General features: G+C 37.7%; 2 protein-coding genes across 2 annotated transcripts; one reads left to right on the forward strand and one right to left on the reverse strand.

Annotated features, from left to right (window-relative positions):
- Positions 1-10,332: 10,332 nt before the first annotated feature.
- Positions 10,333-11,268, forward strand: LOC119536629 (olfactory receptor 4D10-like). Its single transcript, XM_037839470.1, has one exon. It carries the CDS (start codon positions 10,333-10,335, stop codon positions 11,266-11,268), a length of 936 nt encoding a protein of 311 aa, XP_037695398.1.
- A 12,189-nt stretch (positions 11,269-23,457) lies between these two features.
- On the reverse strand, positions 23,458-24,393 carry LOC119536511 (olfactory receptor 4D9). The gene has a single exon (XM_037839334.1). It carries the CDS (start codon positions 24,391-24,393, stop codon positions 23,458-23,460), a length of 936 nt encoding a protein of 311 aa, XP_037695262.1.
- Between the last annotated feature and the right edge of the window lie 2,865 nt (positions 24,394-27,258).

Genomic DNA, 27,258 nt, shown 5'->3' on the forward strand with positions numbered 1-27,258 from the left:
CTTTGTCAGACCATGGCAAGCCTCTACTCTCCAATGTCGTTCTGTGTCACTCAGCAGAAAACACGTTACACTAATCTAATAGTTCTGCATGATTGGAGCCCTGTTACCTCCCCACCCTCTTATTCTGTGTTCTCCCTCTCACAAATTCCACCTTTGTACCTACAGTCCCCTCCTCAAGTACACAGGCCTTTCTTCACTAACCTTTTGGAAATTTTAATCCCCTGCTAAGACACTTTCTATCCCTTCTTGTTTCATTTTTCTCTGTAGTGTTTCTTCCAACTAAAATACTCTCCATATTTTACTTATTTTGTTAATTGTCTGTATTCTCCCACTAGGATGTAAGCTCCATGGGGGCAAGAATACTTGCCCGGTTCACTGTCACATTCCCAGTGACTAGAGGAGTATCTAGTACAGAGTAGGTACTCAATAAGTATTTGCTGCATGGATACTGGGGTTATTCTTTTGTAATTTTTAATGTTTGAAATACTTTAAAGATGCTGGAGATCCTATAACAGGACTGATTTCTCTTCTTAGGTGATTGCCATTTCCTGTTTTCCATTCATATATTTATTCTTGTACTGATTTTATTTTATTTTTGAAATTCCTTTCTCAAATATACAACAAGTCCATGAGAGATTCAGGTTTTTTTTGAGTAAATGATATTGCACACCTTCAGTGCTATCAACTCTTCTCAATCCCTTCATCTGTTCAACATGTCTGTTGAGAGCCTGTATACTTGAAGCTTAATTCAAATGTAAGACTCTTTTTGGCAAAGCAAATACTTGTCCCTTCTGTGTTCTTCTGTAGTTTTACTCTTCTCTTCATACTGGCTGCTTCTAATTTAAATAAATACACAATAAGTGAGACAGAAAGCAATAATCCATTCAGTCTGGATCTCTGTGACCAGATTTCACAGCCCTAGAAATAACAAAAATTAAGAATTCCCATTTCAACTCCCAGGACATTGATCCATACTATTCCTATACTGCAGACTAATACATTGAGTTGGTTTTATGAAAGCAATTATGTGGACAATTCTACCAACTTATCTCTATATTGCTATATAGAAACAGCTTTCTCTAGCTCTTACCAAAGTAAGAGATATCATAGAGTAGAATGATAAGAAACAATCAACAAGTGTGTACACATAACTATAATCTATGACATGTTTCTATACATATTAGTGCCTACAGCAGCTTCAGGGAGCCATAACCATCCTCTGCATGACAAGAAAGTGAAGAGTAATGAAATGAAGATGTTTGGGGTCCGGTTTTTTTTTTCCAATTTAATAAATTTTATTTTGAAATAACTTCAGTCTTACAGAAACAGTTGCAAAAACAGTACAAACCCCATAAGTAGAACTCCATTGGGGTCCAGTTCTTTTTTCTAGCTTCTTAACAGTGCAATTCATGTGACCCATTAAAATAAATAGTGTACTGTCAAACTGTGAAAATAAACCTTTAAATTCTTCAGCCACATTATTTGGCATGTTTAAACAGAAACCTGATTGAGATGAGGATAAGGGAGTTTATTTTTCCCTCCTGCAATTAAATAACCTGGATAAATTCCAAAATGTGTCTTTTTTTCCATAGTGAGTATTTGTATGTTTACACATTCACATATGTAGTAACAACATTTTAATAACTCCCATTGAAACTCTATCACCACCATTAGAATTAGCCACTTAATTTCTACTTAGTGATCATCAGTATGGTTTATGGCATATAAATATGAAATCCATCACTGGAATGATACAGTCCAACTTCATTATTGTAATTACTTCTAGGCAATGGGAAAAGACAGAATAGGAAGTGTTAGAACTTTAGCTGAATCTGTTACATTTTTACTTCTTTTTCAGAAAATAAAGAATTTACTTTTCACATATGCCTGAAATTTTTCAAAGTAATAGTTGAGAAAAATTTAAATGGAAAACAAAGGATTTCTACTTCCATCCATGAGGTATTCTTCTGTCCATCTGTCCATAATGAACATTCTGGTAATGGACTTTCTTTCTCACCAGAAAAAACTAGAAAATTGGACAAAGTGTATGAAACTGCATCAACCAGACAAAAGACAACCAGCAGTGCAGGCCTGTGATACAAGAAAGAAGAGAAACAACACGAGCTTTACAATATCTCTGGCTTCTTCTGATTGGCACTTTCCAGGGTTCAGTGGAGAGAAAAGTAGTCCAAGCAGAGCACAGTAGTCTCCCTCAAAGGAGAAAGAGCTCAGAGTTTGGAGAAGCTGAATCTCTTAGAATTCATGGATCAGAGTACCAGATACTAGGGATTAATGCAGAGAAAGAGCTCTATAAATCTACAGAGAGCTCCTTTCGAGTCTTTAGCTGATTATTAAGCTGTGCATACATAGGGAGAAACATCAGGCTGGTCAAACAACAACCACTGGAAGCTGTAAAATTTTAAAATTCTTAAAGCTCACACAGGGCTGGGAGGTATTCAGGTACTCAGAAGAGAGAGTGGATAGACCTCACTGAATACACAAGTCATTCACCTTGTTCAGAGATGGCAGAAGAGTCAGGCCACAGTAATAGAGCTAATGTACACTTAGAGTAGATGCTACAACAAGATCTGCCACATCAAATCTTTAAAGCAAGCCACAAAGCATCATAATTATCCTCAAATAAGTTAATTTCCAGGGAAAAAATTAAATACTTTTTAAAGGACGACCTCAAAATCAAAACATTCAGCACATTAATATTGGCCATGTTCAGTATCTGACCAAAAACAGCCAAATAGGTGAGGAAGCATGAAATGTGAATTTTTAACAAGGAGAAAAATCAATTAATAGAAAGAGACCCAGAAATAAGACATATGATAGAGTATCAGACAAAGATATTAAAACAGCTATAATAAATATACTCAAGGATTTAAACAGAAACAATTAAAAGAGTAAAGAAATGGAAGAAAACATAAATAATAAAAAGAAATTCTAGGGCTGAAAAATAAAATATCTGAATAAAAAAATTCACTGGATGCAAATAACTGAAGATTATATAGTAAACAATAAAAAAGAATCACTGAGCTTGAAGACCCAGCAAGAGAAAATATCCAAAATGAAGTCCACAGAGGAAAAAAAAAGACTGCCAAACAAGAAAAAAGAAAGAGCCTCAGTGATTTACAGGACAATATTAATGAGTCTACCAAACACAGACTTGAAATATCCCAGAAAAGGCAGAGAACAGAAAAACAATTTAAAGAAATAATGGGGAGAATTTTTTCCAAATTTGAGGAGAACAATAAACCCATTAAAATAAAAAATAAAAAATAAAAAGCCAGACAAACACAAAGAAAACCACATTAAAGCATATAATAATCAAAAAATTGAAAACAAATGATAAAGAAAAATCTTAAAATGAACAGAAGGGTAAAAAGTAGCCCATAACTTAAAATAATAATAGCCATTAACTTCTCCTTGGAAGCAATTAATTACAAAAGACAATGGAATATATCTTGAAAGTACTGAAAGACAAAAAGTCAAATCTAAAATTCCAGATTTGAAACAAAATTTTCAACAATAGTGAAATACATTCATTTTCATTAAAGCTAAAAGAATGTGATACCAGCAAACCTGCACTCAAGAAATATCATGTGAAGTTCTTCAGACTAAAATAATGTGATATCGGATAGAAACTCAGAAATATACAAAGAAATGGCAAAGCCTGGAAAGGTCAAATATATGAATATAGTATTATTTTTTTGGTTTCAATTTCATGAAATGAAATTGAATGTTGAAAGTAAAAATAATTACAATTGAAAGTGAAAGGATGGAAAAAAATATTCCATGCAAGCTACAGCCAATAGAAAGCAGGAATAGCACTATTAATCTCAGATAAAATAGACTTTCAATGCAAGGATATCATATGAGATAAAGAAGAGCACTATATACTAATAAAAGGAACAATTCAACAAGAAGAAATAGCAATCATAAATGTCTATGCACCCAGTCAAGATGCCCCAAAATATATGAGACAAACATTGGCAAAACTGAAGGAAACAATAGATGTTTCTACAATAATTGTGAGAGACTCAATTCACTACTCTCTTCTATAGATAATTCAATCAAACACGGGACCAATAAGGGAACTGAAAAACTAAACAATGTTCTAAATGAATTTGAGTTAACAAACATACATAGAACATTACATGCCAAATCACCAGGATACACATTCCTCTCTAGTGCTCATCGAACTTTCTCTGAAAACAATCACATGAAATTCCTAGGCCACATATGCATGGGCAGGACAAGACATGTGTGCAACAAAGAACCACAGGGAAAGACCCCATGCTTTGGCCAAGAGGTATTCTCCAAATGCATTGTATGACTAAGCTCTGAATGAGAGCACACAGGTACAATGAGGCCACCACATTGTGAATGTGATAAAAACTTAAGGAACAGATGCCTCAGGGTCTAATTTCCATTGATAACACATTAAAATATCAAAATGTCCAGGTTTCAACAAAATATTGCTAATATATAAAGAAACAGGAAGCAATGGCCCATGCAAAAGGAAAGATTAAAGCATTAGATACCATCAACAGGGAGAAACAGACCTGGGTTATACAAAAAGAAGGCTTTTTAAAAATGATTCTAAATATGTTCAAAGAGCTAATGTAAAAGAAGGACAAAGAACTATTGTAAACTAGGAAAACTAGAGAGGAACACAGAGGGAATATAAATAGAGAGATAGAGATTATGAAAAGGAACCAAACAGAGCTGAAGACAACAGTAATAGAAATAAAAAAAAATATTCTTCAGATGGATTTAACAACAGTCTGGGCTGGAAGAAGAGAAAATCAGTGAACTTGAAGATAAGACAATTGAAATAATTCAGTCTGAGGAGGAAAAAGAAGAAAAAATGAAGAAAAATGAACACAGCCTTAGGTACTGTCTGATACCATCAAACATGACTAATATAGGCGTTGTGGGAGTCCCAAAAGGAGAAGAAAGAAAGAAAGGGGCAGAAAGAATATGTAGAGAAATAATGGCTGAAAAACTCCCAAAGTTAATGAAAGACGTGAATATACACATCCAAGACACTCAACAGACTCCAAACAGGATAAACCCAAATAGACCCACACTGCTACATATTACAATCAAACTGTCACATGCCAAATGTAAAGACAGAAATCTGAAAGCCACAAGAGAGAAGTAATGTGTCACATATAAGGGAGTCTAAGTAAGATTAAATGCTAATATCTCATCAGAAATCATGGAGGAAAGAAGGCAATTGGGTGATATATCTAAAGAGCTAAAAGGAAAAAAAAATGCCTACCAAGAATTCTATATCCAGCACAACTCTCTTTCAAAAATGAGGGAGTTTTTCACTACTAGATCAGCCCTACAAGAGATGCTAAAGGGAGTCCTGAAGATTGAAAGAAAAGGACATGAAACAATTGACCAAAGCTAAATGAAGAAATAAAGATCTCTAGTAAAGATAATGACGTGTAAAAATAAACACCAGTACTATTATACTTTTGGTTTTTAACTCCACTTTTTACTTCCTATAGGATCTGAAAGGCAAATCCATAAAATGCAGTGATAAATCAGTGGTTTTTTACTCATAATGTACAAATATAAAATTTATGACAAGAACTACATAAAGATGGGGAGATGGAAGGATAAAGGAAAACAGTTTGTGTCTATTATTGAAGTTAAGTAGGTATCAGATGAAAAAAGACTGTTACAGCTCTAGGGTATTAAATTTAAGCCCCAGTGCATCCACAAAGGAAATAACAGAGAATATGTGAATGCACAGAGACAGAAAGTAGAACATAGTTTATCAGAGGTGGGGGGCAGTGGTGATGGGCAGTTAATGCCTAATGGGTGTAGGGTTTCTGTTTGTGTAAAGGGAAAGTTCTATTAATGAATGGTGGTGAGGCCACCATATTGTGAATGTGATTAATCCCACCTAATGATATGTTTAGGAAGGGTCGGGATGAGGAAGTTTATGTTGTATTTTTGCTTTCTAAGTGTGAAAATAAAACAATTAAAGAGACAATGACAATCAAAGACAATATGTGATCCTAGATGACATCTAAGAATAAAGGAGGAAAGGCTCAAAAGGACATTATTACTCTGAACAAAGATGAGTGTATGTTGGAAGAGGAAGACTAAGGCATTTATGACAGCAGAAAGAAAGATAGAAGGTAAAGACTGGGATTGTAAAATTCAGCCAAACCTAGAGAGGTCAATTTTGTTGATTAAATACACAAATATAAGAAAGTTTTTACATGAACAAATGAATGTCAGTATTGCAAGGTGTTGAAAATTGAACAGTGTGGGGAAAAATACAATCAATGCAAACTAGAGTCTATAGTTGTCAGTAACATTATAATATGCATCCATTAATTGTAGCAAAGGCAACATACAAAAGCTAAATGTCTATAAGAGAGGGATATAAGGTAGTGGTATGGGATTCTTACTGTTGTTATTCTTTGACCTTGTCAGTATATTTTATTTTATTTTGATTTTCCTTCTGTCTTTTATGACTTTATTCTTCATTTTGTTTCTTCCTCTTCCTCTTTCTTTGCAGAAGAAATAGAAATATCCTCATATAGATTTTGGTGGTGAATGTATAATTATGTGATTATAACAGGAATCACTGATTGTTTGCTTAGGCTGAATTGTATGATGTGTGAATAAAACTTTAAAAAATAGAGGGATACAAGTGCTGAAGAAAATGTGGAGTCTCGGATGTACCTATTCCCTGTTAGCAGGGAAGTAGAATGATGCATCCCATCTGGAGGGCAGTGTGATTGTTCCACAGGCAGCTAAGTGTGAGGTTGCCATATGTTCCTGCAACCTGTTATTGGGTCTATTGTTGGAAGAACTGAGAGCAGGGACACAAATGGACATTTGAACACTGGTGTTTATGGAAGCCATATTCATGATTTGGAATGGGTGGATGTGACCTAAGACTACACCAACTGATAAACAGAATGGTGAACTGTGGTGTATAAATACAATGGAATACCAAGCAGGGCAAGAGAAATGAAGTTATGAGGTACACAGCTAGGTCAATGGACTCTGAGGACAGTGTGTGGAATGAAATAAGCCAGAATCAAAAAGACAAACTTAATGCCTCACTAATATGGACTAACTATGTAATGTGCAAACTCTGAGAACTGAATCTGAGAGTATGGGTGATCAGGGAAAGGCTTATGGTAAAGGTTTCTGGATTGAAAGCTCTTAGAGAAGTCACAGCTATTCATGAGCTGTGATTATCTCTGAATTCTGAGATGCTGAGCTATTTGAGTATAACCTGCTTGGTCCCTGTTTGGGTATCTGTGTGACCCCTGAAACTCAGAACCAGAGTTCAGCAGCTATGAATGTCAGCATCACCCCATACAGCAAATGTTAAAGAAGCTGAAAAAGGGATCAGTCTTCAAATAGAGATATCAACAAAATAGACTTGATTAGAACTAAGGTAAACCAAACTAAAGGGAAAAGGATGATATTGACTGTGTTTTAAAACAGAGAGAGGGAGAGAAATAGGAAATGTAGCAAAATGTTGGTATCGGTGGATTTGGATATCTGGGGTGTGGAGGTATGTTGGAGTTTTCTGTATGGAGTTTGTATTATATTTACAAACATCCTATAAGTGTACATTATTTCAAAATACTTTAAGGAAAAAAAGAATTATGTTTGTCACATGCAGGGTCCTCTCCCATACTGTTTTTATTTCTGTAGAGATAAAAAGAAGAATTTGGCCTACTGAAACAACAATGTAAATGCAAGTAAATCCAAATCCATCATCTCCCAGGAACAGTGAAAGTGGGTTCCATATAATATCAAACCATTAATAAATTGAGTTAATATAAAATTACTACAATAATTGTGTGGATGGATTTACTAATTTATATTTATCTAGCTGTCTCCAAATTGAGAGAATCCCTATGAGCATCATATAAGAAAAGCGGAATATTGTGCATTTCCCCAACATCTAAGCCACGTTTCTGTAAATTTGGATATTCATAGCCACATCATGGGGCCACAATCATTCTGTGTTTAATTAGAAACCGAACAGTTAGCAACTGGCTTGAGGTCCAGTTTTTTTCTAGATTTTGGCAATTTAATTGAAAGTCCCCATGTATGTGATGTCCTCTGAGCCTTGCAAGCTGTGGAAACTTGAAGTGCCTTGGGCAGAGCTTCTGGCATGCTTTAACTAAGTTCTGATTGAGCTGTGGTTAGGGGATTAATTTCCTCTAATGCTGCTAAATAATTTGGACATCAACCAAAATGTGTTCATATGTATGTTCATGTACCCATATGCATGTCTTGGTAACTTTTTAATAACTCCCACTGAAACTCCTCCACCAAGAATAGAGTCAGCCACTTGACTTCCACTTCTTTGTCCAATAATATTCCCTTTGGAATTCTTATATTGGGCCTAAGGCTAAGGGATTTGTAAATGAGACAAGGACACAGTAGAATAAACTCAAATATGTGATTTTGAGTCTGCCCTTTCTCTCCTGAAAGTGGAGCATACACATTAAAATATTTAATCCTACAGAGTTTAACTCTCAAAACCAAAATTTTTCCAGAACTAATGTCAGCTGTGTTCCATGACACACAGAACCCTATGAGGTAAATTTTTACTTGGAGTTTGAGGATCAAAGAAACTACGTAGAGACTTTAACTACTAGCTAAAGTTAAAACTTATGGTTAGTGAAATGAGTTATTGTGAAATATTATTGATTATGCATAAATAATTTGGCTTTAAATATTTTACAGATATATTAAATGCTTCAGAACTAAGATCATCTCAGTGACAGAAGTCACAAAGGTGGGTGTTAAATATGAGGAAGAGCAATAATTTTTTAAGACAGAGGCCAAAATGTGGTCCATTCAGTGTGAGCAAAGATGTATATTTGCTGTGACCCTTTGAGTTGCTCATTGATGAGGCTGCCTCAGACTAGGATTGATGCTGACTGGGATTCCAGAAGCCCTTTCTGCCAAATGGTCATCTTTAGACAAACCATTCCAAATCCTCTTGTGACATTAGACTATTGGAATCTGTAAAGAAGATTCAATTTGAAAGTTAAAACGAAAACACTGATTTTTTTAATCTCACTTCCATAACTTCCATTTTATACATTTTCCCTTCACGAAACATAGATTCATGCTATATTCCAAATGAAAAACAGGGACAATTAGTACTTATCCAAAGGGTTGTATGAGGATTAAATAAATCAACTTTTTATACCATTTCACATATAGTAAGCACTCAAAAATAGTAGCTTTTCTTATGGCTGGAAATAATCATATCTCCTTTCCCACCCAAGTCTGTCTGTCTTCTCTCATGCTATATCTCACTTTTTATTAGGTATTGTTACAGCCATTGATTGACACAAACCATTCTCCTCTGTCTACTGTAAACACTTTGGCAGTGCAGTCAAATTTCTCCATATACATTTGAAGATGTGCAACGTGTTCACTCACTACATAGAAGGTGGCACAAGCAATAATAATGAAATTTTCTTGGAATTATCAATAGCAGTTTACAAAATACAAGCATTATTCTAATGACACCAATGCCTCTACCTGCTATGTGATTCTGCTACCCTCTTAGCTGTGACCCAAAGAGGAAAAGAGGCAGACAAAACCTTCCCAAACTAGTTAGTACCAGATGGAGCTCTTCTGTGCTCCGCCAGCAGTTTGTGTTAGCAGTGTAACCCATGTGTGTCTCATGCATTTCCACATTTGTCTTTTCCATTAATTAGTTTGAAAATTGCTCTAGAGTGAGGATTTTTTCATCCTCATGTATACAGAATTAGCAGTAGCAGAATCCCAAGCACACTAAAAGGTTATCAAAATGTGTGTTGAAGGACTAAAGGACTCATTGACTAAATGAATATCTTCCCTCTTGCCCTCCTAATAAAGGCAATGTGGGAAATGTCATTGACTCTAATTTAGGGAGTTAGGTTCCACTTTATTAGCATCAATTTCTGCTACACAATCTTTTTGAGGATGGCACAGAATATGTGAAATTAGATCAAATATATGTTAATTCAAACTTATTTTTGAATTTTATTATTTTTAAAATGAAGAGCTGTTCTGAGACTGTTTTTCTGTCAACTTTACACAAAAATTAATTTAAAAAAAGAATTCTAATCAATCAAAGGCTTAATTGATGAATGGGTATCATAAAGGACAGAACATAGGCTTTAAAACTAAACAGAATCATATCTGAAGTTCAGCTCCACCACTTACTACTTTTATGAGTTTCGAAAAATTAGAGATAAACAACCAAGTGCTTTCATGTGACATAGGTTGAGACAAAAGAACAAAAAAAAAAAAAAAAAAGATTCAATGGATCTGAAAAACTATACCAGGATAAAAGAATTTATTTTCCTTGGCCTAACCCAGAATCAAGAACTGAGCTTGATCTTATTTCTTTCCTTACTTTTGGTGTATGTGACAACTCTTCTGGAAAACCTCCTCATCATGGTCTCAGTGACTTGTGAGTCTCGCCTTCACACTCCCACGTATATTTTGCTCCGCAATTTATCTATTGCCGATATCTGCTTTTCCTCCATCACAGCTCCCAGGGTTCTGGTAGACCTTCTATCAGACAGAAAGGCTGTCTCCTTCAATGGTTGCTTCACCCAGATATTTTTCTTTCACCTTATTGGTGGAGTGGATGTGTCTTCTTTGTCAGTGATGGCACTGGATCGTTATATAGCCATCTCCAAGCCCCTGCACTACATGACCATCATGAGTAGGGGGCGATGCACTGCACTCATTGTGGCCTCGTGGGCGGGGGGCTTCATCCACTCCATCGTGCAAATTTCCCTGTTGCTCCCACTCCCTTTTTGTGGCCACAATGTTCTTAACACTTTCTACTGTGATGTCCCCCAGGTCCTCAAACTTGCCTGCACAGACACCTTTGCACTTGAGCTCCTGATGATTTCCAATAATGGACTGCTCACCACACTGTGGTTTCTCTTCCTTCTGGTGTCTTACATGGTCATCTTGTTGTTACTAAGGTCTCAGGCTGGAGAGGGCAGGAGGAAGGCCATCTCCACCTGCACCTCCCACATCACTGTGGTGACCCTGCATTTTGTGCCCTGCATCTATGTCTATGCCAGGCCCTTCACTGCCCTCCCCACAGATAAGGCCATCTCTGTCACCTTCACTGTCATCTCCCCTCTGCTCAACCCCTTAATCTACACCCTGAGGAACCATGAGATGAAGTCAGCCATGAGGACACTCAGGAAAAAGCTAAGACCTTCTGACAGGGGATAGACCAGTAATTCCCTCCTCTTCATCACCTATGGGCCAATTTGTGCTCTTTTCCCCCTATCAACTCCAAGATTTGAAAATGTTTGTCCATTAAACAAGTTCTATTTAATAAGTGATTTCTAATTTTTTTTTTCTATTTCTACTAACAAGGTAAACATTACTTTGAAGAGTTTGATCAGCTTGCAACTAATGGGAATGAGTTTAAAATATGTGTTTCATTGTCCAGAAGAAAAGAGAGAAATAAAACTGTTAGCAGGTGAAGTGCATATTGTTTTTGCAGGAGAGACTTGCATGACATATAGGAAGCTGAATCAAAATACACTCAGACATTCCCACCACATTCCAGCATTGTTACCAGGAAGGGAGCTGAGACAGGTATTAAAACATAACGGAGCTTGGGCATCGGAATCCTATAAGCACTTTCATGAAGTACACACATCCTAATGAAGTAAGCACATCCAAATTAAGTTCCTCCTTCTACTCTATAGGATGAATAAAGGGAGATTTTGTTATCTTAAGACCACACACCAGAGTTTCAGAGCATGTGCCTTAGAGTTAGCAGAGCTTGATTTAGGAGTTAGATTTGGACCTCATCACTTGTAAGTTCTGTGACCATGGGCAAGATCCTAATCCTGGACTTAATGAACTCCAGGCTTGCTGGCCGCCCCTCCAACACATTCCCTCAGCACCCTATGCTTGCTTTATCATAGCACTCAGAACTCTGTTTTGAATTTCCTGTTCTCCTTCTTTCCCTGTCCCCCAAGAAAGATTATACTTTATTTGTTGTTTTATCCTCAGCACCTTGCAAATCCAGTGGAATATAGCAAACACTGTACTGAAAAATTGTTCAATTAAAAAATCAAATGAATGAAAATTGCCTCTCATTCATTTCTGGTCCTCAAAATATTGAAGAATATTATATATTAACAAAAATGATTTATTTTTATTCTCTGAGGTCATGACTCCATACAAATGAAAAGAAAAACTTACGAATCTGCTTCAGACAATGCATTCACAAAAAGTGTTTTGTATTCAAAAGGTGTTTATATTCAAAAAGTTTGGAATAAAGTTTAACTTTTTTAATATATCATTTGGGTCAATTGGGTCTTTATTTGTTTGCTTATTATGCTAATTACAACTGCTGGAAGGTTTGCGCTTTGTTTCTTTTTTTCTCATTTCCCAAGGTAGACTCTAGATCTTAAAATTGTTAAAACTAGAAAAATGTTCATGTATGGGATCAAATCTCAGTTCATATCACAGAGCAAAGGTCCTGTTGTGGGGGTGTGCCCAGAACATCCAAGGAACAGAACAGAGGACATTGAAACCAGATGAGAGGAAGCAAGGTAGAGAGAGATAGTAGTTGAAGTGAAAGAAATAATGGACCACGTCTTTAGAACCTTGTAGGACATTGCAAAGATTTTGATTTTCACATTGTGTGAGATAGGTTGCATTGAGAGGATTTTGAACTGAAAAAAATAATACGGGCTTTAAAACAATTGAGGGGACTACTGTTATAAATAAGGACAAAAGCAGGGAGACCACTTTGGAAACTGCTGCCATAATTAAGGCAAAAGATAATGAAGACATGACATAGGGTAGTAATGGTGCAGGTGGTGAGAAGATTGAAAAACTTTGAAAGTAGATCAAGTGGGATTTGCTGATGCAGCCAATGTGGGGTTTCTGACTACATGTGTATCTGTGATAACTCCATCATCCTGCTTGGTCATCAGCCCACAGAGAACTCCTTAACTCCTAAGTGACCCCTGCAGGTCCAATGCCTCCCACTAATACTTTGTGGCACATGTCAGGACATAGTAATCACCCTGCACACGTGAAACTACCTAAGGGTGCAATTACCTATTCACATGAATCAAGGAACTAGGAGCAGGATGCAGGACCTCTCTCTCCAGGACTCTCCAGAGTCCATACTTCCACGGATATGGAGGAAGGATAGCATGTAAGGACTCTGAGGCTCAGCCTGTCTGGGTACAAATCCCAACTCTACCACCTATGAGATATTTGACCTCAGTCAAGTGTCTTAATTTCTCTATGCACAAGTCTCTTCACCTGCAAACAGCAATGATAATAATTACCCATTACAGTTACTGTAAGAATTAAATATGTTAATACATGTGAAGTACTTCAGTAAGTCCCTGCACCCAGTGCCCAGATCTTGGCTTCTAATACCATTCTCCAATAAAAGAACAAGGCTGTGTAGAGAAATGGATGACTCTAGGATTGAGACAGGGAATACAGAAGGGAAGCCTAGAGCATCTTAAAGTACCAAAAAGTAAGAAAGCATCCAAAGAACAAAATGATGCAGGTTATGTCAAAGAGACACAGAAGTCAACAGAAAGAACCCCCAATGGTCAAATCTGGAACAACTCAAACAACAAAATATGTCCAATAGTACTGAATTATAGCCCAAGGTATAAAATAAATATCCAAAAGTCCATAACAATGAATAATAAACAAATTATTGAATAAATAAATAAATGGGAAAGAGTAGACAAATCTCCCACTCAGAATACTACTAAAGAATTTATGTAGATTCTTTGCCCTCACATAGTGGCGTATAACTCCCCTTTTCTTAAGTGTGGGCTGCATATAGTAACTTCCTTCCAAAGAGTAATGTATGGAAAGGGGAAAAAAGAGTAGCTGTACAGTGGAGAAAACTTACACTACTTCAGTCAGGCGACCAACATGAACACCGTTAGTGATAAAGTCATGTTAACGGTATGTATCCCCGATATAATGTGATGGAAATGGCACTTTACCACTGTGGTATTCCCCCCCAAACCCCAAATCCCCGTCTAACCCTAAGAAAATCATCAGACTAATTTCCATAGAGGGACATCCTACAGAATAATCTACCAACACTCCTCAATATTGTCAAAGTCATAAAAACAAGAGAATCCTGAGAAGCTGTCACAGCCTATAGGAGCCTAAGGAGACATGATGCCTAAATGTAAAGTAGTATCTTGGGTGAGATCCTAGATAGAACAAGGAATTAGGTTAAAAACTAAGGAATTCCAAATGAAGTATGCATTATACTTAAATCAGTTCATTAGTTGTGATAAATGCACAATAATCATGCTAGTAATAGTGGAAAAAAGGTGTAGGATGTATGAGTATTGTCTGTAATATTCTTGCCACTTTGCTGTAATTCTAAAACAATTCTAAAATTAGAAGTTTATTGAAAAAAATGTACCTGGCCCACAAGAAATTTCAATAAACATTAGTTTTATTTTTATCAGGATGTTTCCCAAAACATGTTGTCTAGGTTCAGAATCCTTTCCTTCCCTACAGCTTTTGGAGATAATAGGATGATATAGAGGAGACTCTTGATTAATATTTCAAAGGAATATCCTGCCAACCTGCTACTGGGAGAACCTAAAGCAATTTCTGCCTCCTACATTGGATGCTGAGCAAGGTTCTCCTTACATGTTGAAAGAGACACCTTATTGAGTCATGCAGATGTAAAGCAAATCCCTACAGATTCCAACTGGAGAAGTTCTGAACCCAAGCAGTAATTCAAATAGTGTGGTGTAGTGGTTAAGTGTTCTGCTGGAGACAAAGCTGGCTCTCCATAGGACTTGATATATTGGATTTAATTCTGGTTGGGGCTGGAGAGTAGTGACTGGGTCTGGATAGTCAGGATTCTTGCCTGCTGAAGGAAGAATGGAGGGTACCTTGGCCAAAGGAGAGCGGCAGCCAACAGGCAGCCCTCTGGAGGCAAGACACCCCAGACAGAGAGGAGGACCAATAATATCCTTTACATCTTAATGGTGATCAAATAATGCAGCTATCAAGTAGAATCCCAATTCTCACACCATAACCATCATAGTGTTTTGTTTCATTTTGCTTTGTTTTTCTGGGTATACTTAGCCAGCAATACTGCTTCGTCCTGTGTCTGCTACAACTTCTTCCCAAACTGGAGAATTCCTTGTGAATATAGTGTTGGAATATGGAGAAGGAATGGGCCTTCCTCATGCTTTCATGACCCTGACATTTCCAATTCTCTTTATATTAGCTATTAGACTCAGAAAATAGATTCGGATGGAAGGACCCCATGAGTCGAGTCCCCTTCTCAGTTATCAGTCTGTCTGTGCCACCAGTACCCACAGGCCAAGTGTGCTCTGATCCCTGGCAGCAGAGGTTTCTAAGAAATGCAACTTCACATGTTTTAACAAAGCTTATCTTCCTGTTAGAGCCAGAGGATGAGGGGATTCACTTTCTCAGTTGCCACTAGAAAATGTTGGACTACACAAAATGTGTGTTTCAAAGTATATGTACTTGAATAATGTTTTAATTACTCCCACTGAAATGCCCTTACTATCAGCAAAATGTTTCCCACAGCCATAGCCAACTGTAATCCCTCTGATAATTCCCACAGTAGATCTGGGATTAAGGAATCAATAAGTGTGATGGGGCACTGTGAATTAGCAAGGGAGAGCCAAGAATATATTTTTCCCTGAGTCCACCCTTTGCCACATAAAGGTAGAAGAGAAGCCACTGACACCACTGGGCTTCACAGGGACATTTGTCTTTGAAACCAGAATTTTCTGAAGCTGAATGACTCCCAATGTTCATGTGAACATTCTTTAAGATTCTAGAATTCTTGCAGAAGGTTGGAGATATTATGTAAGAAATATGCCACTACATGAGTATGTGTGTGTGTGTGATCTTTGGGTATCTGTGTGTAAGAGTGAGAAAAGTAAAGTCCTTGAAATCCAGATGTAATTGATAATTATTCACAAATACACTTTGACTATGAATAATATAATATATACACAAAATGCTGTATTCCCAGGATGAACTCTTCAGTGACAGCACAACTTAGAAATCGTAAGAAAGAAGATATTGTGGGATGAAAATAAAAGAAATTACATCAGTTTGAAATTGGGAAAAAGGCAACTTTTGTTTTCTGGGACTCCTTAAAGTCACAGAGAGTTTTTTCAGGCTTCTTTCCTCTAGATGGATCTTCTCATACTGAATTCTACAGAAGTATCTCTTATTCTAAATTTTAATCTAAAGAGAAAAATTTGATATTTGAAACCTTCAGAAAAGTTGAAAGAATCGTACAGGAGCCACCTAAATACACTCCCTTAGATTTTACCAAAAAAAAAATGTTATAGCAACAAATTCTTTGTGATCTCCATACCTTCACGTTCACACCCTTTCTTCTAACCAAACTTTCCATTTATAAGTAACTTCTATATGTCCCAAGTGGTCCCCCCAAGCCACAGTACCTTTTCTCCCCATTCCCATGTGCCCCAAACATAAATGACACAACCTCTGTGCAGATTTCTCTGTCTTTGAGTGACAAATATCTTCCTTTTCTCCCATGTAGCTCAACATCTGTCCATAGATGGACTCTATCATTGCCATATAACTACTAGACTTCTACTGTATTTGGGTCATGCTCCCTTCTCTCAGCCTGGAGCTCTTTCAATGCTCTAACAATATTTGCTCAATAATTGGATGGATGTAAAACAGCAGAAGCTGGAAGATGTTGTCTGAATTACCAAAGGAAATTTGTGAACATGTGATCTATTCTTTCTGACAAAGGGACCTGGCCTATCCCCATTCCACAGATGAGGAAATGGACTCGAAGATGTCACTTAATGCGCAAATCACACAGCTGTAAGTGGCAAAGCACTTGACTCCAGGGGATGCTCACTCCAGAGCCCATGAACTGAAGCACTTCTTTGGTCTGCCAAAGCGAAGTTAAACAAGAATGGAAACCAAGCAAATTTCATTGCCGTTGAAGGAAAAACTCATCTTGTTTTTCTCAAACAAGTACATTGTGATGCAATTATTTTAGAATACATGTTCTAGGAAATATACAGCTCCCCTAAAAGCTTCTTAGCATATTAAAGAAACTCTGTATCTGTGAAAGTTATTGGTACAGACATTTTCTTTAAGGTAATACACATAGAATCACACATTACAAATTGCGCAGTGTTCTAAGTACTGATGCTTTACATAGATTAATTTATTTAATCTGCATAAAAACCCTCTAGTGGGAGATGCAATTGTCTCCAAATTACAGATTCAGAGACTGAGATTGAGAAAGGTGAAGAGACCTACCCAAGTTCACATCACCATAAAGTGCCCAGCTGGGCTTTGAACAGGCTGTCCTGAGTGTGGGGTTGCAATCCACTATTTAAACCACTATGTTGATACCTCCCAGTTGTCTTGTTTTTTGTTTTCCAATTTAAAGAGATTTTGAACAAATTCACACACAGAGGAAAGGAATCTTGAAAAGAAGGTGAGCTAGGTGAAAGAAATATCCTCATTTGAACTGGAAAACAAAAAATGAGAGCAGAGTGACTCATCTTTCTTTTCTTTGTGATTGTGGGAAGAATAGAAAGATAAACTGAGAAGAAAGGAATTAAGATCCATTCAAATATTCTTCAAAAATTGAAATAAAATAAACGAAAGGAATTGAAAAGGCAATACAATTATATGGCAAGTACATATTTAACATTTTAAGAATACGTCAAACAGTTTTCAAAAGTGTTTGTGCCATTTTGCATTCCCACCTCCTCTGCATCCTCGCCCACATTTGATATTATCAGTTTTTAATCTCAGCCAATCTAGCAGATTTATTGTGGTTTTAATTTTCATTTCCCTAATGATAATGATGTTCAACATTTTTCCATGTGCTAATTTGCTATCCCTATATCTTCTAATAGAAGTGTCCAAATCATTTGCCTGTTTTAAAAATTGGCTTGTTAGTTTTCTTATCATTAAATTTTAAAACTTACAGTCATTCCACTACTAGATACTTACCCAAGGGAAAAGAAAGCATACGTCTGCACAAAGACTTGTATGTACACAAATATCCATAGCAGCTTTGTGTGTGTAATAGCCAAAAGCTGGAAACAATCCAAATGTCCATCATCAGGTGAATAGATAAGCAACTATGCCACATCCACACATTAAAAAAAATTTTTTTTAAAAGAGGGAGAGGCAGAGAGGTAAGAGTTTCTCTAGAATTCTGTCTACAGAGAACAATTTTACAGATAGGGTTTCTTAAAACCAGTTAAATGGAGCACCAAAAAAAAAAAAAAAAAAACTTGCTTGTGGAACTCAAAATGTCCCAGTCACAACAAAATGGCACCACCTTACCCACAAATAAAGATGACTCCAGTTTTTACATCCCTCTTGTCCAAAATATTCTCTTTCTGAATATTTAACATCCATCTGCTTTTTTTATTCTTTTTTTAATAAGAAATTTTATTTTGAGATGAATTCAAACTTACAGGAACAGCTGCAAAAACAGAACAAACCCCATACATAGAACTCCATCATACCCCGACTCCCTTCCCCCGATACCCCGATCCACCACCTTTAACATCCTGTCACACCACCATGTCTTTCTTTCTTTCCCTCCCTCCCTCCCCCCTCTCCCTCCCTATCATCCCTCGTCTATTGCTCTGTCTTCTGAACATGACAGCAAGCTGCACACATCCTTGAAAAAACAATAAAATTCACATATACATTTCCCATGAACAAGAACATTCTTTTATGCAATCCCATTAAACGCAGCTAAAAAGTTCAAGAAATTCAACCTTGATACAAAGCTTACATTCTATATTTCCTTTTTTTTTTTCCTTATGTCCCATCTGTGTCCCTTTGAGCCTCCTCTCCTCCATCCTCAGATCCCATCCAGGATCACCCTTGGCATTTAATTGTCATCTATTTAGACTGTCTTTTTCTTTTTTTCAATTGTGGAAACATATATACAGCCTAAATCTTCCCATTCCACCCCCTCCCTAGCATTCCATTAGTGGGATTAATCACATTTAAAATGTTGCAATGCTATCACCTTCCCACCATCCATTTCTAAAAATTTCCCTTCACCACAAACAAAAACTCTTCTCTCATTTCTTAACTCCCCATTGCCCCTTCCCCCACTTCTTGGAACCCCTACTCTACTTTTCATCTCTTTGGTCATATTCTCTGATACTTTCTTTGTGTTTACCATTGGGCTTAAATTTAACATCTTAAATCTATAACAATCTTGTTTTTCTTTGATACCAACTTAACTTCAATATGACACATAAACTATGTTCCTATAATCCCTCATTCCCCAACTTTTATGTAGTTCTTGTCAAAAACTACAGATTTTACATTGAGTCCAAAATCACTGATTTATCATTGCAGTTTACGTATTTTAGATCCTGTAGGAAGTAAATAGTGGAGTTAGAAATCAAAAATACATTAGTATTGGTATTTATATTTACCATGTGATCTTTAGTGGTGCCCTTTAGTTCTTCATGTAGTTTCAGTCAATTGTTTAGTGTCCCTTCCTTTCAGACTGCTCAACTCCCTTTAGCATTTCTTACAGGACTGATCTACTGGTGGTGAAGTCCCTCAGCTTTTTTCTCTGTCAGTAGGGCTCTCTTAGTATCTGAAGTAGGGCAGGTCTTTTATTAGCAAATCTCTCATTGTGTTTTTGTCTGTGAAAAATTTAAGCTCCCCCTCAAATCTGAAGGAGTGTTTTGCTGGGATAAAGTATTCTTGGTTGGAAATTTTTCTCTCTCAGAATTTTTAAATATGTCATGCCACTGCCTTCTCACCTCCATGGTGGCCACTGAAGTAGTCACTATTTTAGTCTTATGTTGTTTCCTTTGTATGTGGTGAATTGCTTTTCTCTTGCTGCTTTCAGAACTTGCTCCTTCTCTTCAGTATTTGAGAATCTGATCAGAATATGTCTCAGAGTGGGTTTATTTGGATTTATTCTATTTGGAGTTTGCTGGGCATTTATGCTTTGTGTATTTATATTTTGTAGAAGGTTTGGGAAGTTTTCCCCAACAATTTCTTTGAATACTCTTTCTAGACCTTTACCCTTCTCTTCCCTTTCTGGGACACCAATGAGTCTTAAATTTGGACGTTTTATTTTATCTATCATACCCCTGAGATCGTTTTCAATTTTTTCCCCATTCTTTATTTTGTTCTTTCATTTTCTGTTCTGTGGTCCTCAAGGAGTCTGCATTGTTGTTCAACTTCCTCTAATTTTGTATTATGAGTATCCAGAGTCTTTTTAATTTGGCCTACAGTTTCTTTAATTTCCATAAGATCTTCTTTTTTTTAATTTACTCTTGCAATTTCTTCTTTATGCTCTTCTAGGGTCTTCTTTATGTCCTTTATATCCTGTGCCATGCTCTTCTTCATGTCCTTTATATCCTGTGCCATGCTCTCATTGCCTGTCTGTAGTTCTTTAATTGAGCCAAGTACTGTGTGTCTTCTGATCTTTTGATTTGAGTGTTTGGGTTTGGGTTCTCCATATCATCTGGTTTTATCATATGCTTTAAAATTTTCTGCTGTATTTGACCTCTTGGCATTTGCTTTACTTGATCTCTAAGTTTTCAGAACTGCAGCTTGGTGGCATTACACTTAACTAACCAGCAGATGGCAGCCGTGAGTCACCGATTCCCCTCAAATCAGTTCTCCCCAAATTTGTCTTTGTGGTATGTGGGGATGTGATTCTTGTGGGGTTCAAATGTTGCACTAAATTTGGGTGTGTGTGTTGGTGCTATCACCCCTGAAAGAGGGGCATGGTCTGAGCGGTTAGGGAGGGAGAGCAGCTTTAATAATCAAACCTCCCAGGTGTTCCTGGAGATTTAAGGCTGTTGCAAGAGTCTAAGCCCTTCATTTCAGTCTTGGTACAGATTGTCTCTGCCACTGACCCACAAGTCCTTGGTATTGGTGTAGGTTCCCTGGGATTTCTGAGCAGGTCTGTTTTCCCTGTTGTGCTATTCTAGGACCTCATATGAGGGAGGGCCACACCACATCATAAGTGTGCATCAGCCTCCAGAGAAGTCCTGTGACACCAGGCCGTGCAGGGGTGTTCCCAGCCCACTTCAATGCAGGTTGAATGGGATGCATTAACTTCCCCCTTTTTGGCACAGCCTCCTGCCCTCCCAGCTCCAGGACAATCAGGCATGAGTGTATTAAAGGCCTCTGTCCATGGCTGATATTGTGGCATGTGTGCGGTGCTGTGGGAAAGATTCCCCATACACTGGGTTTCCCTGGCCCGGGCATGAGTGTCTCCAGGCCGCCGGGGAGATGGGTGCAAGTGGTGCAGTTTTTTCCTCCTTTTGGCTCCCCTTTCCTCCCCTGGCCCCAAGAAAATCAGCAGTGGATGTGGGAAGGGATATCCTCCAAACCAGACACTGAGAAGTTAGCCCAGCCCACTCCTGCCATGCTTCACTGCACAGATCACTCCATCATATCTGCAGCTGCTCGCGGGCTTTTTTTTTTTTTTTTAAAGAACTGGTCCATCTCCAAATGCCAACCCACCATTTCCCCACACTGCAGAGGGGCTGAGGGACTTTCAGCTGACTCACTCACTCGTTTCAGAATGGAGACTCCTGGTTTCACCAAATGCGCGGTCCCTATAGATTTAGCAGACCTTGTCTGGCTGGTGCTACATTGGAACTGGTGTTCTGGGTCACTTTCTGGTTTTTATCTCGTATTTTTCATGGAGGTGTTTTTTTTTGCCCTGTCTCACCTAGCCGCCATCTTAGATTCTCCTGCTTCATTGGTTCTTTGTCAGTCTAAAGGTCTAGTAGATCTTCCAGCAAATGTTTCTATCTGTTAAGAGAATCCTTTCAGAAACAATATTTTAGCCCTTGTAATCTAACCCAACTGTGATTTCTTAGCAGAGTCATATTTAGAAGACATTACTAGAGTTCACCATTTTGCATGTTCTCTTCTTTCTAGGGACACAGCTAGATTATGTACTCCAGAATCTCATGCAGTTAGGTGGGGCCATGTGACCAATTTCTGGCCTATAGATTGCAGTCAAAAGTGACACACACCGCTTCCAGGCATGGCCCATAAAGACAAAATCCTCCATAGAATCCTCTGTCCTCTCTCTCTTTCTCCTTTCCCTGGGTAAGTGGAGAGGATGGTGAGGATCTAGAGAAAGATGGAGCCCAAGACGGAAAGGGCCTGCATCTGAGCAACTGCATGGAACAATTCCTTCTTTCTACAGACCACTACAGACCTGTGACATGTGCAGGAAATAAACTTTTATTGTGGTTATTGAGATTTGGGGATTTTTTGTTACAGTGGTTGGCCTACTTGGATTAATATAAAAATACCAGCTGCTGTGTCTTGAACTTTGTGATAATGAGAGGTGTAGTACAGTAAAGTTCATTGATCCCAGAAAAATATAAGCTTGACTGTTAGATAAACCTTCTCCTAGACCCATTTCCATCCCTTTCACTGCACAGACTAGCAAATTCTCGTATTCATTGCTTAAACTTTCATGGTTTTTACTACAATTTCTCTACCTTCCTGTGGATTTAGTGGAAAGTATAAAGGAGTGGTGAGGTCCCTGTATGCAGAAACAAGGAGAAACTTAGGGCTGCTACATAATGGGGAATCAGTTGATTTCCATGGGCATGCTTAGCATCTGACTCTGCTCAAGCTTTTCAAAATTCAGGTTAACAATACTCCCACTTATGGCATTGACTCCTTTTCCCCTATGGTTTTAAAGTGATTTGGGGTTGTTTTCTCTCCAAATGAAATTAAAATTGATGCTTTCTCTCCAATTTGAATTACTCAGAGGGCATGAATGCAGTCCTTGTTTCCCAACTTTCCTTTTAAATATTAACTACTGGTATTCACCCCATGAGTGAACTACTTGGTGTCTACACTGAACTCACTCCTGCACAAATGTGGCATACCACATACCATTTAATTCCTCTGCTATACTGTTTTCTTTGCTTAGAATGGCCTTCTCTGCCTTTTTCCCCTTGAAAAGGTCTACTCACTGTCAAATATCTTTTGAAGTGCCTACAATGTTTCCCCAGCACTTTGTTCATATATTTATTAAAGCATTTATGAAAGCATTGAACAAATGCCTCTAGGGAAGTATGTGTATTTAATTTTTGCAGCATTCTGAAGCCTAGAATATAGTATGTGCTCCACAGATATTTGTGGAATAAATAATTGAAAGTAAGTAGTGGAATACATAAATGAGCCTCACCTGAAAGCAGTATCACCCACATGGTCCCCAGTACATACTGTAGGACCAATCTCTTTTAGGACTCCTGGTAGCCATAGATGCCCCTTTGTTTTTGGTCTTAAGGTGATTTTTTTTTTCTTATTTTGAGAAAACAAAATTAAACTCTGCCTTTAAACTTTGGTGCCATCCCACTCAACATAAATTTAAATCCTTTCAGAATGCCCTAATTGTTTCTTCAGTTTCCTCATGGCTGACTTCATTTCCTGATTCCTCAGGGTGTAGATCAAGGGGTTGAGCAAAGGGGAGATGACAGTGAAGGTGACAGAGATGGCCTTATCTGTGGGGAGGGCAGTGAAGGGCCTGGTATAGATGTAGATGCAGGGCACAAAATGCAGGGTTACCACTGTGATGTGGGAGGTGCAGGTGGAGATGGCTTTCTTCCTACCCTCACCAGCATGAGATCTCAACATCCTCAAGATGACTGTGTAAGACATAAGGAGAAAGAAGAATACAAACCAACTGAGTAATCCATTGTTGGAAATCATCAGGAGCTCCAGAATTACAGTGTCAGTGCAGGCAAGTTTGAGGACCTGGGGGACATCACAGTAGAAAGTGTCAAGAACATTGGGGCCACAGAAGGGGAGGGGCAGCAAAAGGGAAATCTGCACAATAGAATGGACAAACCCCCCCACCCATGAGGCCACTACCAGGTTAGTGCATCGTCCTTTATTCATGATGGTCATATAGTGGAGGGGTTTTGAAATGGCTAAGTAACGATCAAATGCCATGACAGAGAGAGAAAGAACATCTGCTCCCCCCAAAAGGTGGAAGAAGAACATCTGAGTGACACAGCCATGGAAGGAGATTGTCTTTGTCTTTGATAGAAGATCAACCAGGACCTTAGGAGCTGTGATGGAGGAAAAGCAGATGTCAAGAACAGATAGATTACGGAGCAGGAAGTACATGGGAGTGTGAAGCTGAGACTCACAGGTAACTGTAACCATGATGAGGAGGTTTCCCATCAGAGTCGTCATGTACACCAAAAATAAGAAGACAAATAAGATCCAGCTTAGCTCTCGAGACTGGGTAATACCAAGAAAGATAAATTCTTTCACTCTGGTGTAATTTCCCTCATCCATAGGAACAGAGATCCAAATGCAGTTAAAGAATGTGTTATGAAGTCTAGTGTTCCTTTTGATTTTCAACTCAGGAGGAGGTTCTTCTTTTTCTACACATGCATCATGCAGGCAATTTAGTATTTTGCCATCAGATGGACGATGACCCAGGTTTTTCATTCAGTCATCCAAGCAGCCAGGTTCCACTATTATGGCCACTGAAACACAGATTACAGTAATGAAGCCATTTAAATTGTACTTTAACTATAACATCTGTACTTAAAGTACTAAATAATAAGCATAAATTGGTTTATATTGATATTAAGGATTTCTGTTCACAAAAGACACCATTAAGAGAATTAAGAGGTAACACACAGGTGGGAGAAGATATTTATAATATATATATCTGTGATATACATTACATCCAAAATATATAGAGAGCTTCTACAAATCAATAAAAAGACAGATGACCCAGCAAAATAATGGCAAAAGACATGAACCAATACTGCACAAAAGAATTGTCCAAATGCCAATTCTACTTCTTCAGGGTATGCAAATTAAAATTATAGCAGGGAACCTCTATGGACACATGAGAATGGCTACATTGCAGGAGATGAAAAATTCCAAGTGATGGTGAGGATGTGGAGCAAATGAAACTCTTACACACTCCTGGTGAATGTGTACAATTGTTAAAAAACTTCACTTTTGGTTAAATCTGCTTAAGTAGATACAGATAGCAATCTGTTCCACTCACAGAAAATACATGAATATGTCCACCAAAAGACAGAATATTCAAAGCACACTGTTTGTAATTGTCTCAAATAGGAAAATGACACAAATATCCATCACAGTAGAAAAGATCAAATTCACACAATGAAATACTATACAGAAACAAGAAGGATCAACAATTGCACACGATGTTATAAATGACTTTCATAGACAATGTTGAGTGAAATAAACCAGGCATAGAAGAGCACATACTATCTGATTTTGTTCATATAAAGAACAAAAAATTGAAGGGAGCATGAGGGAGGCTTCTGGGGTGCTGGTAATGTTCTCTTTCTTGATCTTGATGTTTGTTTTATAGGTTTATTCAGTTTCTGTGAACATTCATTGAGCTGAACACTAATGTGCATTTTCTTGTTATGTATGTTATACCTCAATAAAAAGTTAAAAATAATAAACAAATATAGTGGCTACTTCATAAGATTTTTACCTCATGTATAAAGATGAATTTCATTTAAAGCAAAATTTAATTGACCACCCACTTTCATAGGAGGTTAGTTTTAATAACTAACTTTCACCAGCTACAATCTGAGGGTTATTGTTGGAATTTCCTCTCCTTTATGAACTTTAAGTCCTCCCAAACTCTTTAGTTATGCAGATTGCCCTGCTGTAAACATTCAGTTCTTTCTCTGATTCTTGTTTTGGTTTCTCTAGTTTTTTTCCACTATGTTCATCTAACCCTAGAAAAACCCTTACAAGACCATGTTTCCCCAGTCAGCACTCTCCTTTCCACTCTCACAGAATACTACAATAAAAGGCCCAGTTTCCCATTCCATTGGCATTAGTTCAGATTCAGTTCAGTCTCCTCCTCTTCTGTGTTTATGTCAACAGTACTGGGTGAAATGTTCAAAATAATGATCACGGGAGATGTCAGGTCTTCAGAATCTCTGACATGAGAATTCCCCACACTATTCAGACCATGGCTAGAAAGTGGAAGAATCATCCCCAGAGGAGTCTTTGGTTAATCTGGAATGAAGAAGCACACTTAAATTATGACAACAGTGTGCTTTAGGATCTTTCTTTTGGATACTGGAATGATAAGTCAATGGTAACTCAATGATTTTTCACACATAACGAATAACATACATTTGTAACCAGAACCCAGATCAAGAAAGAGAACATTACCAGCACCCAGAAGACTCCTTCTTTCTCCCTTCAGTTTTTTATATTTTTGTTCTTTATGTAAACAGAATCAGATAGACACTCAGGAGACCACTATGACAGGCCTGAGAATTTCCTGCGTCCCTAGCCTCTCCCTCTTTCCTCTCTTTCTTTTTTCTTTTCTTTTTTCTATTTTCTCTCCCTTTTATTGTTTTTTTTTTAATCCTTTTTTTCCATTTACCATTTTGATGACATTCAGACTGTCTTGGGAGAAAATCACATAAAAGGATTACAGTTAAGACAATAAGAGAGTTGCAACTTATGGAATCTTCAGAAGGAAATGTGAGAAGGAATAAGATCATGGGAATCTATGTGAAAAACTGCAGGGAGTTCCATGTGGTTGTTTAATTTTTGTAAACCTCTGCTGCCCAGGAACTCTGCTGAACAATATCACTTCCCACCTTTGCATTTGGACAAATATACATGAATTGTCTGGAACATTTATGCAATTTGAGGTCCACCATTTCTTAGCTTGTGAGCTCTTGGGCAAGTTACTCAATCATTGTACCAAATTCATGGAAAACTTTTGTGATGTGCAGGGAACAGAGCATAGAGTCAATTCTGACCATGTGCCATTATAATTTATCTACACTATTATGATAATAAGGCCTGCTTCACACACAGCATGCTTCCAAGGAGTGGCTGCGATTATATGTCTACTTTGGAAACTGAAAGCAGCAGGGAATCTGATTTTACCAGTTGCTTCCCAGGCTGCTAGCCCAAAGTGCGTTCTTACGTATGCCTGGACCATCTCTCTGGACTGTCTAAGAGTGGATGGTCTGGCTAGTGTCCCTGTGGTTCAAAGCCCTTTTCCCAGGAGCTCTGTGCAAGTGGAAAATGATGTCTCTCCTCTGGAAATATTTTTCCTTTTTGCTTAGAAATCTGAGCTAAGGTATAAGTTCAAAAGATTGGAGTATTGTACATACATACCCCTCTGTGAAG

The sequence above is a fragment of the Choloepus didactylus genome, chromosome 6, assembly GCF_015220235.1.
Source record: "Choloepus didactylus isolate mChoDid1 chromosome 6, mChoDid1.pri, whole genome shotgun sequence".
NCBI lineage: Eukaryota > Metazoa > Chordata > Mammalia > Pilosa > Megalonychidae > Choloepus > Choloepus didactylus.